This window comes from Martes martes (genome assembly GCF_963455335.1).
Source record: "Martes martes genome assembly, chromosome: 4".
Lineage (NCBI taxonomy): Eukaryota > Metazoa > Chordata > Mammalia > Carnivora > Mustelidae > Martes > Martes martes.
Genome location: NC_137891.1, coordinates 65,808,477 through 65,827,100, shown reverse-complemented (window position 1 = coordinate 65,827,100; position 18,624 = coordinate 65,808,477). Strand labels below are relative to the sequence as shown.

The 18,624-nt window shown below is 35.5% G+C and overlaps 1 protein-coding gene across 1 annotated transcript in view; it reads left to right on the top strand.

The window, feature by feature from the left end:
- Positions 1 to 18,624, top strand: part of CSPP1 (centrosome and spindle pole associated protein 1) — a 174,568-nt gene that overhangs the window by 4,145 nt on the left and 151,799 nt on the right. Inside the window, exons 2-3 of the mRNA XM_080801138.1 lie at positions 6,279 to 6,387; positions 14,243 to 14,342. Of these exons, the coding sequence (XP_080657264.1) occupies positions 6,289 to 6,387; positions 14,243 to 14,342 (199 nt within the window). The 5' untranslated portion in view covers positions 6,279 to 6,288. The remainder of the gene's footprint in view (positions 1 to 6,278; positions 6,388 to 14,242; positions 14,343 to 18,624) is intronic.

Sequence of the window (18,624 nt, the reverse complement as noted above, 5' to 3'; positions counted from 1 at the left end):
GCCTACTTGTGATCTCTGTCAAATAAATAAATAAAATCTTTAAAAAAAAATGTATACTTATATTTAATGAATTTGATATTTTAGTTATGGCATATAGTATACGTACTACTATTGTTTAAAAATATTACTATGGTTACATAAAATCAATTTTAGAATTTATAATGGATGTTGAAGTGTTAGATTAAAGGGGAGCACCTGGGTGGCTCAGTTGGTTGAGGGTCGGACTCTTGATCTTAGCTCAAGTTCTTGATCTCAAGGTCATGAGTTTAAGCCTTGTGTTGGGCTCCAGTGCTGGGTGTGGAGCCTACTTAAAAAAAAAGAAAAGAAAAAAAAATTAGACTAAAGGGAAATTTTAAGTATCTTTAAATTCAAGAGAGAACTTCCAAACTTTGAGTTAAATGAACTGTTAATTTAATAATTGTTAACAGTATTATGTGAAGACCTTAGATCAGAGTGAGAGGCTTGTTACTTTTTGTTTTTTAGATAATGATATTTCTGCTTAAATTTTGTATAAAATTCTGTTTCTGTATTATTCCATCATTTTATTTCTATTGGACATAAAGTAGGGAAATTAGGGGATTTTAAGAAGTGATTTTTTTTTTAACATGAAAACTACTGTTCATTGTTGAGCTGTTTTGAATTTTTATTAGGAAAAATCTTTTGTCACAATTAGCAAATTAAAAATGGTTTAACTATGTTAACTTTTGTTGGTTTGGAATGTATTTTGTTAAAGCCGTATTTTAAAATCAGTGTTCTTTTTAGAAGTAAATAATAGAATGAAGTTCATATTATGTACTATTTAATTGATATAAATTTCAACTTTTTTTTTAAATGAACATGTCCATCATTGCCAGAAGTTTCCTCATGCCACTTTTTAAAATTTTTTAAATTTAAAAAAATTTTTAATTTTATTTTTTTAAAAAGATTTTATTTATTTGACAGAGACACACAGTGAGGGAGGGAACAAAGCAGGGGGAAGCAGGCTTTCTGCTGAAGGCAGATGCTTAACGACTGAGCCACCCAGGTGCCCCTCAATGTTTTTTTGTTTTTTTTTTTTTTTTTACAAGATTTTATTTATTTATTTGACAGCATGCACGGAGGAAGTGGTGGACAGAGGGAAAGGGAGAAGCAGGCTCCCCACTGAGCAGAGAGCCTGATAGGAGGCTCTATCCGGGGTCCCTGGGATCATGACCTGAGCCAAAGGCAGACACTTAACCCATGGAGCTACCAGGTGCCCCCTCAACATTTTTTTTTAAAAGGTTTTATTCATTCATCTAAACAGAGAAAGAGTGGGGAAGGGGTGGGAGCAGGGGAGTGTGCAGAAACAGAGGGAGCAGCAGAGGGAGAAAGAGAAGCAGGCTGTCTACTCAGCAGGAAGCTCAGTGCAGGGCTTTCCATCCCAGAACCTGGGGATCATGACTTGAACTGAAGGCAGACGCTTAACCAACTAAGTCACCCAGGCACCCCAGCATTTTTTTTTTTAAATTTTAGGTAAAGATTGCTTTTCTATATTTTTACAAGTTATTGTCTCCCAAGTATTAAATTCAGTATATGCTTTTTTTTTTTTCTTTAACTCTCTTGCATTTGAAATTGTTGACTAGTTCTTTCTTGTATCTCTTCTTTTCCTCCACAAATTATGTTGATTGGGTTTTCTTTATATCCTTCTTTTAAATATTCCTATTTTTTTCCAGCTTCTTCTGTAACCCCCTCAAGTGAACATTGCCCGACATTTAGTTCTGGGTCATCTCTTTTTTCCCTGTTTGTGCTCATTTACCACAGCTTAAACTATTACTTTAGCATAATCAACTCTTAAACATTTCCAGTGTGGTGGTCTTCCCTGAATGTGTCTTGAATTTCTAAGTATTTGCTGGAAATTTCCATTAGCATATCTTTTTAACTCCAATTTAACATATCTAAACCAAACCAGGCCAAACAACTTCTTGTGACTCACTCCTGTTAAGGATTCTTCTTTTTCTTTTTTTTTTTTTTTTAAAGATTTTATTTATTTATTTGACAGACAGTGATCACAAGTAGACAGAGAGGCAGGCAGAGAGAGAGGGGGAGGCAGGCTCCCTGCTGAGCAGAGAGCCATATGTGGGGCTCGATCTCAGGACCCTGAGATCATGACCTGAGCGGAAGGGAGAGGCTTTAACCACACTGAGCCACCCAGGCACCCCCTGTTAAGGATTCTATCCGTATCTATCCGTATTTAGCTTCCAGGACTTAAAACCTTTGTCATCAGTGACTCTTTCTTTCTTGCCACACATCTAATTAGTCACTAAGTTTCTTGTTTTTGAAAAAAATATTTAAAAAAATTCCAAGTTCAATGAGGAAAGAATAGTTTAAAAAGTAATGTTAGAATAATTTTATATCCACATGTAAAAAATTAAATCTTGATGACTTAACTGTACCATTTGCAAAAATTAACTTGAAATGGATCAGACTTAAATATAAAACTAGAAAACTTCTAAAAAGGTAGAAGAAAGTATCTGCAATTTTGGGTTAGGAATAGTTTCCTACATAGGACATCAAAAAACACAAATGATTCAGAATTGATGAAAAGTGAATGAATTAGTGATTGAATTAATTGGACTTCATACAAATTAAAAACTTTTGCTCTTTAGAAGACATCATCACATAGATGTTTACAGCAGCTTTATTCATAGTTGCTAAGACCTGGAAGCAGCAAAAAATTTGGAGTACATGAGTGGCTAAATATAGTGTGTGCATCCACACAATATATTATTCAGTGCTAAAAAGAAATGAGCTACAAAGACATGAAAAGACATGGAGTAACCTTGGATGCATATAAGTGAAAGAAGACCATGTGAAGTCTACATACTGTGTGATTCCAACTGTTTAACTCTCCGGAACAGGCAAAACTGTGGAAGCAGTAAAAAGATCTGTGGTTGCCAGGGTTCAGAGCAGAGGGAGGAATGATAGGTGTAACACAGAGGATTTGGGGGACAGTGAAGCTATTATGTATGAAACTGCAATAGTAGATACATGTTATTATATCTATGTATGAATCATAGAATGGATAACACCAAGGTAAACCATAATGTAAACTATGAACTCTGAGTGCTAATGATGTGTTAATGTATGTTCATCACTGATAACAAGTGTACTACTTTGGTGGGGGATATTGATAATGGGGGAGCTGTGCATGTGTGAGGGGTTGTATGGGAAATCTGTACCTTATGTTCAGTTGTGCTGTGAGCCTAAAACTGCTCTAAAAAGTCTTATTAAAGAAAGAAGGCAGTAAGAAAACTTAAACCGTACACTGAGAGAAAATATTTACAAACCATGTTTGATAAAGAACTGGTATGTTCTATATATAAAGACCTCTTACATTTCAATAATCAAACAATTTAATTTTAAAAATAGGTGTAAGATATGAAGAGACATTTTGCCAGTGGTTAAATACATGGATCTACAAATGGCAGATAAACGCAGAAAAAGATGCTCAATATTGTAGTCTAAAGAAATGCAGATTAAAACCACAATCTGATACTATTACATAGCCAATGACTGAGGATGAAAAATGAAATGACTAAGATCCAAAAGCCTGAAAATACCCAGGGTTGATCAGGATGCACTGCTGGTTGCAATGTAAAATGGTCCAGCTATGTTATACTTAGAGGAACAGTTCTGCAGTTCCTCAGAATGTGGCACATGTTACATATGACTTACTAATTCCACTCCTAGGTACATATCTAGCAGAACTCAAAGCATATGACCATGCAAAAACCTGAACACAAACGTTCATAGTAACATTATTCATAAATAGCCCTCAGTTAGAAACAATCCAAATGTTTCATGATGGGTAAATAGGTAAACTGGAATTTCTGTACAATGGAGTACTGCTTAGCAATAAAAATACCTGCTACTTACTGATAGATGTAACTACAAGGATGAATCCCCAACATTTTTAAGTGAAAGAAGTCAGACTACATATTATATGATCAATTATATGAAATTTCTGCATTAATCAAAAACCATAGAGACAGAAAACAGATTGGTGGTTGAGCAGAGTGGAGTAAGAACGGACTACAAAAAGGCACAGGGGAACTTCTTGGGGTCATAGAGACATTAGAAAATGTGGTTGTGGTGATAATTACACAACCATGAATTCACCAAAACTTAGGGAAACTGTTCAGTAAAGTGAGTAAATTTATGAATTTAAAACAGTTCCAGGCCTTACTGAAAAAAGAAAGGAATTCATGAGTCCATACTGATAATAAGCTGATAAAGACATGTGGAGGAAGGAGGGGCTTGTAGAGTAGCATAAGTGCCAACTGGTAAATAAATATGCAGGGAGTGGTAGAATTGAAATATTAGAATTTTGTATCCCTCTTGATTGAAAGATTGGATCAGTTAAGAATCACCAGTTGTTGCTACATCTAGGAAATTTTGAGCGGAAGAAGTGTTTGCATGGCCTAAGTGTACCTCCCTGTGGGCTGCATATTAGTTACAATGGAAGGTAGTGCAGAATTCAGACAGTATATAGACCAGGCAATCAAAAATAATATAACTAATGAAGGGCAAATGGACATGCGTGTCTCTAATTCTTGACACTTTGAAAGGACTCATCACCACTTAAGTAGTATTTCACCTGAGCATGCATAAATTGAATTTCAGTTAAAAAGGTACTGTAGGCAAACCCCAAAAGGGCAAGTTCTATTTGAAGTGTTGGTGTTAGTTGGGCCATATTAAAAAAAAAAACAAACAAAAAGTGGTGTTATGAGACAAAGGAGGGTTGTGGAAATGTACCAGATTAAAGGAGGCTAATAACATATAACGAAGAATTGCAACACTTGACCTGGACTGGATCTTGAGCTGGAGGGAGAGAAAAACAAGCTGTAAAGGACACTCTTAGGTCATTTGACAAAATTGGAACATGGACAGTGGATTAGATACAAAAATCAGTGTTGCTGAAGTTGATGATTATATTGAAGTCTGTAAGAACAAGCTAATTCTTAATATACTCTTAAGTGTTTAGGGCTAAATGTATGTAATTCATCCTCTGAAAAATTTTAGAGGAAATTTTTTTTTTTAAAGATTTTTTTATTTATCTACTTGACAGACAGAGATCACAAGTAGGCAGAGAAGCAGGCAGAGAGAGAGGAAGAAGCAGGCTCCCTGCTGAGCAGAGCCCTATGTGGGGCTCGATGCGGGGCTTGATCCCAGGAGCCTGGGATCATGACCTGAGCCGAAGGCAGAGGCTTTAACCCCCTGAGCCACCCAGGCGCCCCAGGAAATTGTTTTTGTAGAGAGAATGAACTTGCGTGCACAAGGAGCAAAGCAAGTTGTGCAAAAATCTTGAAATAGGTAAAGAATATACCAGGATTCATTGTGCTATTTTTTTTTAAGAATTATTTTTATTAACATATATTATTTGCCCCAGGGGTACAGATCTGTGAATCATCAGGCTTACACATTTCACAGCACTCACCATAGCACATTGTGCTATTCTTATTGTAACTTCTTTTGTTAAGTTTGAAATTACTGTCAAATAATTAAAGCACTTTTTATTTATTTATTTATTTATTTATTTATTTTTTTAGATTTTATTTATTTATTTGTCAGAGAGAGTGAGCACAAGCAGACAGAGAGGCAGGCAGAGGCAGAGGGAGAAGCAGGCTCCCTGCTGAGCAAGGAGCCCGATGTGGGACTCGATCCCAGGACCCTGGGATCATGACCCGAGCCGAAGGCAGCCGCTTAAGCAACTGAGCCACCCAGGCGTCCCTTAAAGCACTTTTTTTTTTTTTTTTAAATTTATTTATTTGACAGACAGATCACAAGTAGGCAGAGAGGCAGGCAGAGAGAGAAGGGAGGAAGCAGGCTCCCTGTTGAGCAGAGAGCCCGATGCGGGGCTCGATCCCAGGACGCTAGGATCATGACCTGAGCCGAAGGCAGCGGCTTTAACCCACTGAGCCACCCAGGTGCCCCCCTTAAAGCACTTTTTACAAAGGTTTTTGTTTTCATTTTTTGACTTATGGATCAAAGTGTGTGTGTGAGTGTGAGGGAGTGAGAAAGAGATGATAATGGTAGTTGTGAATATTCTTTTTTATATCTTTTCAGATATTTAATATGTATGTCATAGGTTTTTGGGGCGGGTTGGGAGAGAAGCAAGCAGGCATATTTTGGCCAAGCTTATATGAATTTCTCAATTTGGTAAGTGAAATTGAATACTGTATGTGGGCTAAGCCTGCATGTTGTTAATTATCCTAAAAATATTGTGGTATAGCTGTGCTGATTCAAGTTTTGTTTTTTAGTATCTGCAAAATGGCTGATAATTTGGATGAGTTTATTGAAGAGCGAAAAGCCAAACTGGCCAAAGACAAGGCAGAATTGGAAAGTGATCCACCTTATATGGAAATGAAGGTAAAGTTAATAATTTTCTTTTAGCATGTTTCATTAAAATCGTCTCTGAAGATTAGCTTTTTGTAAATGTGAAACATCCTTTTCAGCGAGTGAGAATCTTCTGTTTCATACTTTTGTTTGGGTGTCTTGTCACCGAGTCTGAGAGCCTGATTCTGGCCAAGATCCTGTTGATTATGAATGTAGTTTTTCTGTTGTCTTGTTTTGTATCTCACAGTTTCTTCTGTCTTACTAGGGTTTAATTAATAATTGCTGTGCTTCATAAAATGATTAGGAGACTACTTCTAGTATGAGGAACTTTCAGAATATGATAGATACAAAAACAAGTTCTCATATTCTATGTATCTAAATGAAAAATACAACTTCAATAAATTAGTGTCTTTAAAATTTTTTTTTTAAATCTACAAAAGTGAATTTATTGAAATAATTTATTTTGGTATATTTGCTTTTCAGATTAGAATTTGTTCAACTGTTTCTGAAAACAATGTTTGAAAAAACTTCCTTAGAGCTTTCCTAGTTTTGGTGAAAAGAGTGATTGATCCATTTAGGAAATACGTATTGAGTCTGTGCTAGGTACTGTGCTAAGCTCTACTATAGCACTAATCTAGACAGATGGGGCACCTTCTCTCTTAAGCTCAGTGTATTGATAAGACATAAGATATAGATTAATCTTGTTTTAATATAGTCCATTGTAGTCAAAGTCCCCATATCTATTGGCTAACCCAAGACAGCCCTGGCTTACCTATTGCCCCATGTCTCATCTGGTTCAGCATTTGCCTTGGGCAAAGGTATGGAAAGTATGGGCATCTGGTTGACATGATAAATAATATGGTCACCCTAATTATGAGGGAGTTTACTTAAATAGCTAACATTTATTGTGCGCTAGTTATGGAAGAGGCTTAATCTTTTATTCTGTTTTTATAATTCCAGTGTAATTAACATACAGTATTATATTAGTTTCTGGCGTACAATATAGTGGTTCATCAATTCTGTACATTACTCAATGCTCATCATTCTAAGTATATGCCTAATGCTCTTCACCCCCACCCACCTCTCCTCTGGCAACCCCCAGTTCTCCAAATTTAAAAGCCTGTTTTTATTTGTCTTTTTTTCTTGTTTTGTTTCTTAAATTCTATGTATGGGTAAAATCTTATGGTATTTGTCTTTCTCTGATTGACTTATTTCACTTAGTTTAATACCCTCTAGATTCATCCATGTTGTTAGCAAAAGGTGAGAGTTCATTCCTTTTTATGGCTGAGCAATACTCCATTGGGTGTCTATGTATGTGTGTGTAACTGTGGATAAATGCTTGGGTTGCTTCCATATCTTGCTCTTGTAAATAATACTGCAATAAACATAGGGTTGTACATATCTTTTTGAATTAATGTTTTCATTTTCTTTGGGTAAATACCCAGTAGTGGGAATAATGGATCATTTGGTAATTTTACTTTTAATTTTTTGAGGAACCTCCACACTGATTTCCACAGTGGCTGCACCAGTTTGCATTCCTACCAGCAGTACATGATTTTTTCTCCACATCCTCACCAACACTTGTTTCTTGTGTTTTTGATTGTTGCCATCCTGACAGGTGTAAGGTGATATCTCATTGTGGTTTTGATTTTCATTTCTCTGATGGTTAGTGATGGTGAACATTTTCTCATGTGTCTGTGGGCCATCTGTATGTCTTTTTAGGAAAAATGTATATCCAGGTCCTTTACCCATTTTTAAATTGGGTTTTTGGAGTTGTTGTATTAAATTCTTGTGTATTTTGGATATTAACCTGGTATTGGCTATATCATTTGCAAATATCTTTTTCCATTCGGTGAGTTGCCTTTTTTTCCCCCTTTTTTTTTTACTGTGTTATTTTAGTCACCATAAAATACATCATTAATTTTTGATGCTTCCAAGATTAATTGTTTATGTGCAATTAATACAATTAATAGTGCTCCATCCAATACATGCACTCCTTAATACCCACCAGCAGGCTCACCCCCCCCACCCCCTCCCCTCTGAAAAAAACCTTAGTTTGTTTCTCAGAGTCCTCATGGTTTCTGGTTTCATGGTTCATCTGCCCCTCTGATTTCTCCCAATTCACTTTTCCTTTCCTTCTCCTAATGTCCTACATGTTATTCCTTATGCTCCATAAGTAAGTGAAACCATATGATAATTGACTCTCTCTGCTTGACTTATTTCACTCAGCATAATCTCTTCCCTTCCCATCCTTGTTGATGCAAAAGTTGGGTATTTATCCTTTTTTCATGGCTGAGTAATATTCCATTGCATGTATGAACCTCATCCTCTTTATCCATTTGTCTGTTGAAGGGCATCTCAGCTCTTTGCACAGTTTGGCTATTGTGGGGGGTTGTCTTTTTGTTTTGTTGATGATTTCCTTTGCTGTGGGGAAACTTTTTGATTTGATGCAGTTCCAATAGTTAAATTTTCCCAAAGGACGCATATCTAGAAAAATCATGGTAAGGCCAATGTTTTAAGATCTTATTGCCTATATTTTCTTCTAGGAGTTTTATGGTTTCAGACCTCACATTTAGGTCCTAATCCGTTTTGAGTTTATTTTTGTATATGGTGTTAGAAAAGTCATCCAGTTTCTTTCATTCGCACGTTGCTGTCCAGTTTTCCCAACACCATTTGTGGAAGAGACCGTCTTTTTCCCGTTGCATATTCTTGCCTCTGCTGCTGCGGATTAATTGACCACATATGCTTGAGTTTATTTCTGGGCTTTCTGTTCTGTTCCATTGATCTGTGTGTCTATTTTTGTACTACAACCATACTATTTTTATAATTAGAACCTCCTAGTATATCTTGAAATCTGGGATTGTGGTACTTCCAGTATTTTGGTTTCTTTTTAAGTTTGCTTTGGCTTTTTGGGTCTTTTGTGGTTTCATAAAAATTTTAGGATGATTCTATTTTTGTGAAAAATGCTGTTTGTATTTTGATAGAAATTGGATTAAATCTGTAGATTGCTTTGGGTAGTATAGATATTTTAACAATGTTTGGTTTTCCAGTCCATTCCAGAGCATGGAATATCTAACCATTTGTTCATGTTGTCTTCAATTTCTTTCATCACTGTTTTACAGTTTTTATAGTACAAGTCTTTCACCTCCTTAATTAAATTTATTCCTAGGTATTATTTTTGGTGTAGTTATAAATGAAATTGTGTTCTTTTTTTTTTCTACCTGATTTTTTTTATTGATTAAAAAAAATTTTTTTTGACATATAATGTATTATTAGCCCCAGGGGTATAGGTCTATGAATCGCCAGGTTTACACTTCACAGTACTCACCACAGCACCTACCTTCCCCAGTGTCCATAACCCAATTACCCTCTCTCTACCCCCCTAAAATTGTTTTCTTGATTTCTGTTTCATGGTAGAAATGCAATGGGTTTCTGAATATTGATTTTTTTTTTTTTTAACCTGTGGCCTTATAGGATTCATTTATCAGCTCTAGTAGTTTTTTGGTGGAGACTTTAGGGTTTTCTGTATATAATATCATCTACAAATAGTTTTACTTCTTTCTTACCATTTTGGAGGCCTTTTATTTCTTTAACTTGTCTGATTGCTGTGGCTAGGACTTTCAGTATTACGTTGAATAAAAGTGGTAAAAGTGGACATCCCTGTTTTGTTCCTGATATTAGGGGGCAAGCATCAATTTTTCTGTTAATGTTGTTAGCTCTGAGTTTTTCCCATATGGCCTTTGTTATGTTGAGGTATGTTCCCTCTAACTACTTTGGTGAGAGTTTTTATCATAAGTGGATGTTGTACCTTGTCCAATGCTTTTTCTGCATCTACAGAAATGTATATATAGTTTTATCCTTTCTCTTGTTGATTTTATGTATTGTGTTGATTTGTGAATATTGAACTACCCTTGCATCCCAGAAATAAATCCCACTTGATTGTAGTGATCGTTTTTTTCTAAATGTAGTGTTGAATTTGGTTTGCTAATATTTTGTTGAGGACTTTTGCATCTATATTCATTAGAAATATGGGCCAGTAGTTCTCTTTTGGTATTGTCTTTATTTGATTTGAGAATGAATTTGAATTTGGGAACTTTCCTTCCTCTTCTATTTTTTGGAATAGTTTGAAAAGAATAGGTATTAACTCTTCTTTAAAATATTTGGTAGAATTCACCTGTGAAGCCATCTGATCTTGGACTTTTGTTCGTTGGCAGTTTTTGATTACTGCTTCAATTTCATTGCTGGTAATTGGTCTAGACACATTTTCTTTGTCTTCCTGATTCAGATTTGGAACATTGTATGTTTCTAGGAATTTATCTATTCCATGTTGTCTAATATGTAGGCATATAATTTTTCATATTCTTTTATATTTCTGTGGTGTTGGTTGTTATTTCTCCTCTTTCATTTCTGACTTTGTTTATTTGAGCCCTCTCTTTTGGTGACTCTGGCTAAAGGCTTATCAGATTTTGTTGATTTCTATGAAGAACCAGCTTCTGGTTTCATTGATCTGTTGTTTTTTTAGTTTCTATTTCATTTATTTCTGCTTTAGTGTTTATTATTTTCTTCTTTCTACTGGTTTGGGGTTTTGTTTATTCTTTTTCTAGCCCTTTAGATGTAAGGTTAGGTTACTCTTTTGAGATTTTTCTTGCTTCTTGAGTTAGGTATATATTGCTTATAATCTTGCTTTTTTTTTTTTTTTAAAGATTTTTATTTATTTATTTGACGACAGATCACAAGTAGCCAGAGAGGCAGGGAGAGAGAGAAGGGAGGAGGCAGGCTCCCTGCTGAGCAGAGAGCCAGATGCGGGGCTCGATCCCAGGATGCTGGGATCATGACCTGAGCCGAAGGCAGTGGCTTTAACCCACTGAGCCACCCAGGCGCCCCATAATCTTGCTTTTTAAAACAGCTTTTGCTGTATCCCAGACATTTTGGTCCATCATGTTTTCATTTTTATTCGTCTCTGTGTATTTTTTGATTTCATTTATATCTTGGGTGACCCATTCATTGTTTAGTAGCATGTTATTTAACCTGCATGTATTTGTCTTCATTCCAATTTTTTTTTTCTTGTGGTTGATTTCTAGTTTCATATCATTGTGGTCAGAAAAGATGCATGATATGACTAAATTTAATCTTTTTGAATTCGTTGGGACTTGTTGCCTAATATCTGATGTATTCTGGAGAATGTTTCATGTACACTTGAAAGAATTATGTATTCTGCTGTTTTAGGATGAAATGTTTCTGAACGTATCTGTTAGATCCACCTGTTCAATGTGTCATTTGAAGCCACTGTTTTCCTTGTTAATTTTCTATAAGGATGATCAATCTGTTGTTAGTGGGGTGTTAAAGCCTCCTGTTACTAGTATTACTACCAATACTATCATTACTATCAGTAGTGGTATTGGTTGGTACTTACTTTATGTTAAGTACCAATATGGGTGCTCCCATATTGGGTGCATAAATATTTACAATTGTTCTGTCTTCTTGTTGAATTAATCCCTTTATGATTGTATAGTATTCTTTTTTTCTTGTTACAGTCTTTGTTTTTGTTTTTTTTCTTAAGATTTTATTTATGTATTTGACAGAGAGAGAGAGATCACAAATAGGCAGAGAGGCAGGCAGAGAGGGTGGGGGAGGCAAGCTCCCTGCTGAGCAGAGAGCCAGGCGATGCAGGGCTCCACTCCAGGACTCTGAGATCATGACCTGAGCCAAAGGCAGAGGCTTAACCCATTGAGCCATCCAGGTGCTCCTACAGTCTTTGTTTTAAAGTCTGTTTGTCTAATATACGTATTGTTACCCCCATCTTTTCACTTCAACAAAAGAGTCTCTGGTAGGCAGCATATAGATTGTGTCTTGCCTTTTTTTTTTTTCCTTCCCTTTTCTTTTTTTTTTTTTTTTTCTTTTTTTAAATGGGGCACCAGGACCAATGATCACAGCTGCTCAGACACCAGCAAATTTTGATTCTGAAATCTCTTGATGTCCATTTCACAGGAAGAGCAGTGCAACTGCCCAACATGTGCCACTTATGACACAGCCCTTTTTTGTGTGTCTTGCTTTTTTATCCATTTTGTACTCCATGTCTTTTTGGAGCATTTAGTCCATTTACACTCAAAGTATTTATTGATAGGTATGTACTTACTGCCATTTTGTTAATTGTTTTAGTAGTTCTTTGTTCCTTTCTTCTCTTGCTCTCTTGTGCTTTGATGGGCTTTTTTCAGCGATATTCTTGTAGATTTATATATTACTTTAGGCTTATATGTAACATCTTATGCATATAGCAAGCAGTCTATATTAAGTTAATGGTTGCTTTAGTTTGAACCCATTATAAAGCACTAAATTTTTATTCCCATCTCCCCCGTGTTTTAGGTATATGGTGTCGTATTTTACATCCTTTTATTTGGTGAATCCCATTACTGACTTTTTATAGATATATATTTTAAAAAAGATTTTGTTCCTTTGAGACAGAGCACAAGAGAGCACAAGCAGGGGGAGGGGCAGAAGGAGAGGGGAGAAGCAGGCCGTCTGCTGAGCAGGGAGGCTGATGTGGGGCTCCATCACAGGATCCTGGAATCATAACCTGAGCTAAAGGCAGATGCTTAACTGACTGAGCCACCCAGGTGCCCATATAGATATATTTGATTTTACTACTTTTGTGCTTTAACCTCTGTACTGGTTTTATAAGGGATTATTCTGTTTTACTATGTTAATATGTAGCTGTGAAATTTTTTCCTTTTCTACTTATCTTATTCCTGCTGTGGTCTTTCCTTTCCACACAAAGAATCCCCTTTAACATTTCTTGTAAGTCTAGTTTAGTGGTAATGAATTCCTTTAAGTTTTGTTTGTCTAGAAACCTTTATTTTCTATTTCTGAATGCTAGCATTGCTGGATAGATTATTCTTTGTTGCAGATTTTTTCCTTTCATGGATGAGACTTAAGAGGCTACATTTGTGATTCACATGAATCCATGAGATAGATACTGTTATGCTCATTTTCTAAATGAGTAAACTGAGTTATGGGGAAGTTAAGGTCACAGAGTTAGTAGAAGTAGGCTTTGATTCCTGACATCCTGACTGTAGTACTTGCTCTCTTAACCACCATACTACGTTGCCATCTTTCCATAAAAGCTGCTCTGGTCAAGGAGTTGTATCAAGGACTTTCATGTATTATCTTACTGAATCATAATATCCCTGCTAAGTACGTGGAATATTTTTGTTTTACAGATCAAAAAAGTGAAGCTCAAAGGGGTTAATTCATCCAAGTACACACAGTGGTGGCTTCATGATTGGAACCATCATATGTCTAGCCCCGAAGTCTGTGGTTTTGAACCGCTCTTTTCTTAGGACTAGGTTACAGTGTTTGGAAAGAGTTATTACATATAATTTTATTATAATTACTAGTGTTAAGTAGTACATAAATCATGATCTTTAAGTCTTAATTCAAGTATCACTGCTCAGTGAGGTCTTTTAGTCCCTCCTGCATCATTTATGGCCATTCTTACCATGCTTCATTTTTCCCAATAGACCTTACCAATTACTCTCTATGTATTACATAGTCTACTTACATATTATGTTTATCATTTGTCCCCTCAGTAGTTTGAATTCCATGATGGCAGAGATTCTCATGTTCTTTTCATTTGTGTTTCCAGTGCCTGGGACATTATGTAGTAGGAACTCAGTATTTGTTGATAAATGAATTCTAATATTTAATTAGAATTTACTACATTTATTACAGTGTTAAATACTTTTGGTTAATTCCTCAAACTTAACACATAAATTTTTTATGATGCATTATGTAATTTGGTCAAGTCATTTAATTAGAGTATTGAGTGTACAGTGTATATTTAATGTAGATTTTTTCCCCCTTACTTTTGTAAATATAATGTCTCTTTCAGGGAAAGGCATCAGAGAAGCTTTCTGAAAACAGTAAAATATTAATCTCCATGGCTAAGGAAAACATACCACCAAACAGTCAACAGACCAGGAATTCTTTAGGTATGTCATTAGGTTTGCCAAATTGATTTTAAAGTATTCTTAGCAGGCTGTTGTGAAAGAGCTTTGTATTTTCAGAAAAAAAGATTTCTTTGGAATTGCAGTAACTCTTCGATTTCTGGAATCTTACATATGACTGTACTGTCTGCAAAGGAAATATAATGCATACTAAGAACCACCTACCCATTTTAAATGATACTCCTTTATAATCTATGGAAATCATGGCAGTAAGTATATACAATATAGATAAAAATTAATTGAAAAATTTGAATGGAATTTGTGTGTGAGAGGATAAATGTATTAACTGCATAAAAATGATGGATGTTTATTTAAAAATCAGAGATGCTTAGAGGCTACAAAATGCTATTTAGTAAACATTTTAATTATAGATTACTATATTAGAATTGTACAGAAGTTAATATTGCAGCTATACTGAGTTTTTGATTATGGTTTGTTATGAAAATATGTAGAGATTTTTTTATGAAGTATAAACAACATACAGTGTTATATTCAGGTATACAAGTGATTGAACAATTCTGTATATTACTTGTTACTTACCATGATAAGAGTGGTCATCATACAACATTATTGTGGTATTACTGACTCTATTCCTTATGCTATATTTTTCATCTTTGTTTGGATTTTTATCTATTTCACCTATCCCCTCATTCACTTCACCTTTGGCAACCACCAGTTCAGTTTGCTATGTTTCAGTCTGGTTTTTCTGTTTGTTTCATTTAGATTCACATGTAAGTGAAATGATATGGTATTTGTCTTTCTCTGTGTGACTTATTTCACTTACCACAATACCCTTTAGATCCATCTGTGTTGTTGCAAGTGGCAAGATCTTGCCTTTTCTTATGGCTGAGTAATATCCATTCCTTATATGTAACCATGTCGTCTTTATACATTTGCTATTGATGGATACTGTGTTGCTTCCCTATCTTTTTATTGTAAATAATACTGCAGTGCGCTTAGGGGTGATATCTTTTCAAAATAATATTTTTGTTTTGTTTGGTTAAATAACCAGTGATGAAATTACTAGGTCACATGTTATATTTATTTTTAATTTTTTGAGCCATCTCCATGCTGTTTTCTATGATGGCTAAACCAGTTTACATTCTCACCAGTAGTGCACAAGGGTTCCTTTTTCTCCATGTGATTTTCTCCACATGCTTTTTCTTCACTTGTTGTTCCTTATGTTTTTGATTATAGCCATTCTGGCAGGTGTAAATATGGTTTTGATTTGTATTTCCCTGCTGATTTATGGTGATGGACATCTTTTTATGTGTCTGTTAGTCATCTTTATGTCTTCTTTGGAAAAATGTCTCTTCCTGTCTCCTTCCCATTTTTTAACTATATTACACGTTTTGTTTTGTTGGGGTTTTTTTGGTGTTGCATAGATTCTTTACATATTTTTGATATTAAACCCCTTACTGGATGAATCATTGGTAAATATCTTCTTCTCTTCAGTGGGTTGTCTTGTTTTGTTGATGGTTTCCTTCATCGTGCAAAAGCTTTTTATTTTAGTGTAGTCCCAGTATTTTGTTTTTGCTTTTGTTTTCTTGCCTTAGGAGACATACATAGGAAAATGATGCTAAGACTGCTGTCAGAGGGATTATTGCCTGTGTTTTCTTCTAGGAGTTTATGGTTTCAGGTCTCACATTTAGGTCTTAATCCATTTTGAGTTTGTTTCTGTGTATGGTGTACAAAAGTCATCCAGCTCCATTCTTTAGCATGTAGCTATCTAGTTTTCCCAACACCATTTATTAAAGAGATTATCTTTTCCCCATTGTATATTCATCTTTTCCCCATGGTTTATTCTTGGCCACCTTTGTCATAGGTTAATTGAACATGTAAGTGTGGATTTAGTTCTGGGCTAGCTATTCTGCTGCATTTATCTGTGTGTCTGTTTTTGTACCAGTACCATAGTGCTTTGATGACTACAGCTTTGTAGTATGTTTTGGGAATCTGTTATTGTGATGCCTTCAGCTTTGTTCTTTCTCATTATTGCTTTGACTATTCAGTCTCTTTTAATTTATTTTAAAGGTTTATTTATTTGACAGAGAGTGAGAGAACATGTGAATATGAGCAGGGGGAAGGGCAGAGGGAGAGAATCCCAAGCAGACTCCCTGCTGAAAGTGGAACTTGATGCTGAGCTTGATCCCCAGACCCCGAGATCACAACCTGAGCTGAAATCAAGAGTCAGATGCCCAGCTGACTGAGCCACCCAGGAGCCCCCAGGCTCTTTTTAAATTTTAGTATTATATTTTGGAAAAGCTCCTTTATTTCTAAGGCCCCCAGTTTCCTTATTTGTAACATAAAGAAGTTGAATTATCTTCCAGACCTAAATTTTTATGAATTGAAATTTTGGTTATTGCCAAAGATAATTTTTTGAAAGTAGATTCTCTTAAGCAGTAAGGTTAGACAGAATCACTTTGAAATTCTGGATTACAGCTTGCTCTGAATTGTACCTGTCATGCCTTCGTGACCTGGCACAGGTTATTTAAACTTTGTTTCCTTATCTTAAGAATTGGCATCTACCTTAAACAGGTTATTGTAGCAATAATTGAGTACATGTGAAAAGATCACTGGCACATAGTTGGTACACAATAAATACTTATTTTGTACCTCATATCTTTTTTAATGTAGGTTTTGGTTTTTGAGAATTAAGAATTTAAGAATTATTCTTTATTACAGGCACAAATGATAGATAGTTTAAAGTCTAGTTTAAAGACAGTGACTTCTGTTTATTCCTTAATTGGTGTTCTTTAGGGCAATGTCTTACGCCTTTTCATTTCATACCTTCCCTGACTGACCTTATCCACTCAGAGGCTTTATATGCCATTAGTGTGTTCATGACCCCTAAATCTGTATTCCAATCCTGATTTTTTTTTTTTAATTGAACTCTGAACCCATATATCTAATTTCCTATTGGACATCTATACTTGGATGTCATGGGCTCAAAATTAACATATGCAAGATTACCTTTTTTCTTAAACTTTCTGGTACTCTCATGAGGTGTTTGCTTAGTCATCCTCAACTCCCTTTGTCCCTTTGTCTCCCACAGCAAGTAATTACATAATTTCAGTTGACTCTATTGCTTAAATTTAAAAATAAGCTGATTTTTCTCTAATCCCACAAACATTATTTTTGCAGGTCTATGCTGTCTCAGATTTTTTTCTTTCTTTCTTTCTTTTTTTTTTTTTAAAGATTTTATTTATTCATTTGACAGAGAGAGAGAGAGAGAGAGAGATAGATCACAAGTAGGCGGAGAGGCAGGCAGAGAGAGAGGAGGAAGCAAGCTCCCTGCTGAGCAGAGAGCCGGATGCGGGCCTTGATCCCAGGACCCTGAGATCATGACCTGAGCCGAAGGAAGAGGCTTAACCCACTGAGCCACCCAGGCGCCCTCAGATTTTTTTCTAATGTTCTTTTTGTTTTATGGTCTAGCCCCCCCAACTAAGTCTGCACTGCCCTCATTATCCTTTCAGAAAACAAAGGATCACATTAATCTTGCTCAGCTCCTTCAATGTATTCTTGTTTACTGTATGATAATTTTATCCTTTTATTGCTTTTCCAAGACTGTTGGCTGTTTATGCCTTGTGCTTTTGTCCCATTGATTCTCCCTGTGAAGTGTAGTTTTGAATTTACTTAGCTGTCTCTTTTACTGCAGTGGTATGCCAGCTTGCCTGGCATTGTATATTTGCTGCCTAGCACAGTGCCTGGCACTTTATTAAAGATGATTTGAATGAATGAAGGTTCCGATTGCAAAAATAAACTATTCTGTTGGTTGTGTAAAATTTAATTTTCATAGAGTGTTTTATTGCCAACTGAAACAGTAATTGTTTTTGTGCTTTGAATCTTATTAAAGAATAATATATAATTTGATTAATTTGATAACTTATCAGTATCCAGGTACTGACTGACTTGAATAATTATGGCCTTAAAATTAGGCCAAATGCACATGAAAAGATGCTCAACATCATTAGACATGAGGAAAATGCAAATTAAAACTACAAACAGACCACATCATGCCTGTTAGAATGGCCATCATCAAAAAGATGGATAACAAATGGTGGCATGGAACCTTTGATTGCACACAATATTGAGTTGAAGACATGCTTAGTTAAATAAGTCAGAAAAATATAGTGCATGATCTCACATGTGGAATATAAACAGAAAACAAAACCAAACTCAGAAAAAGAGCTCAGATTTGTGGTTACCAGAGGTGAAGGGTGGGGGCAGGGGAATTAGAGGAAGGTGGTCAAAAGATCTTAATTTCCAG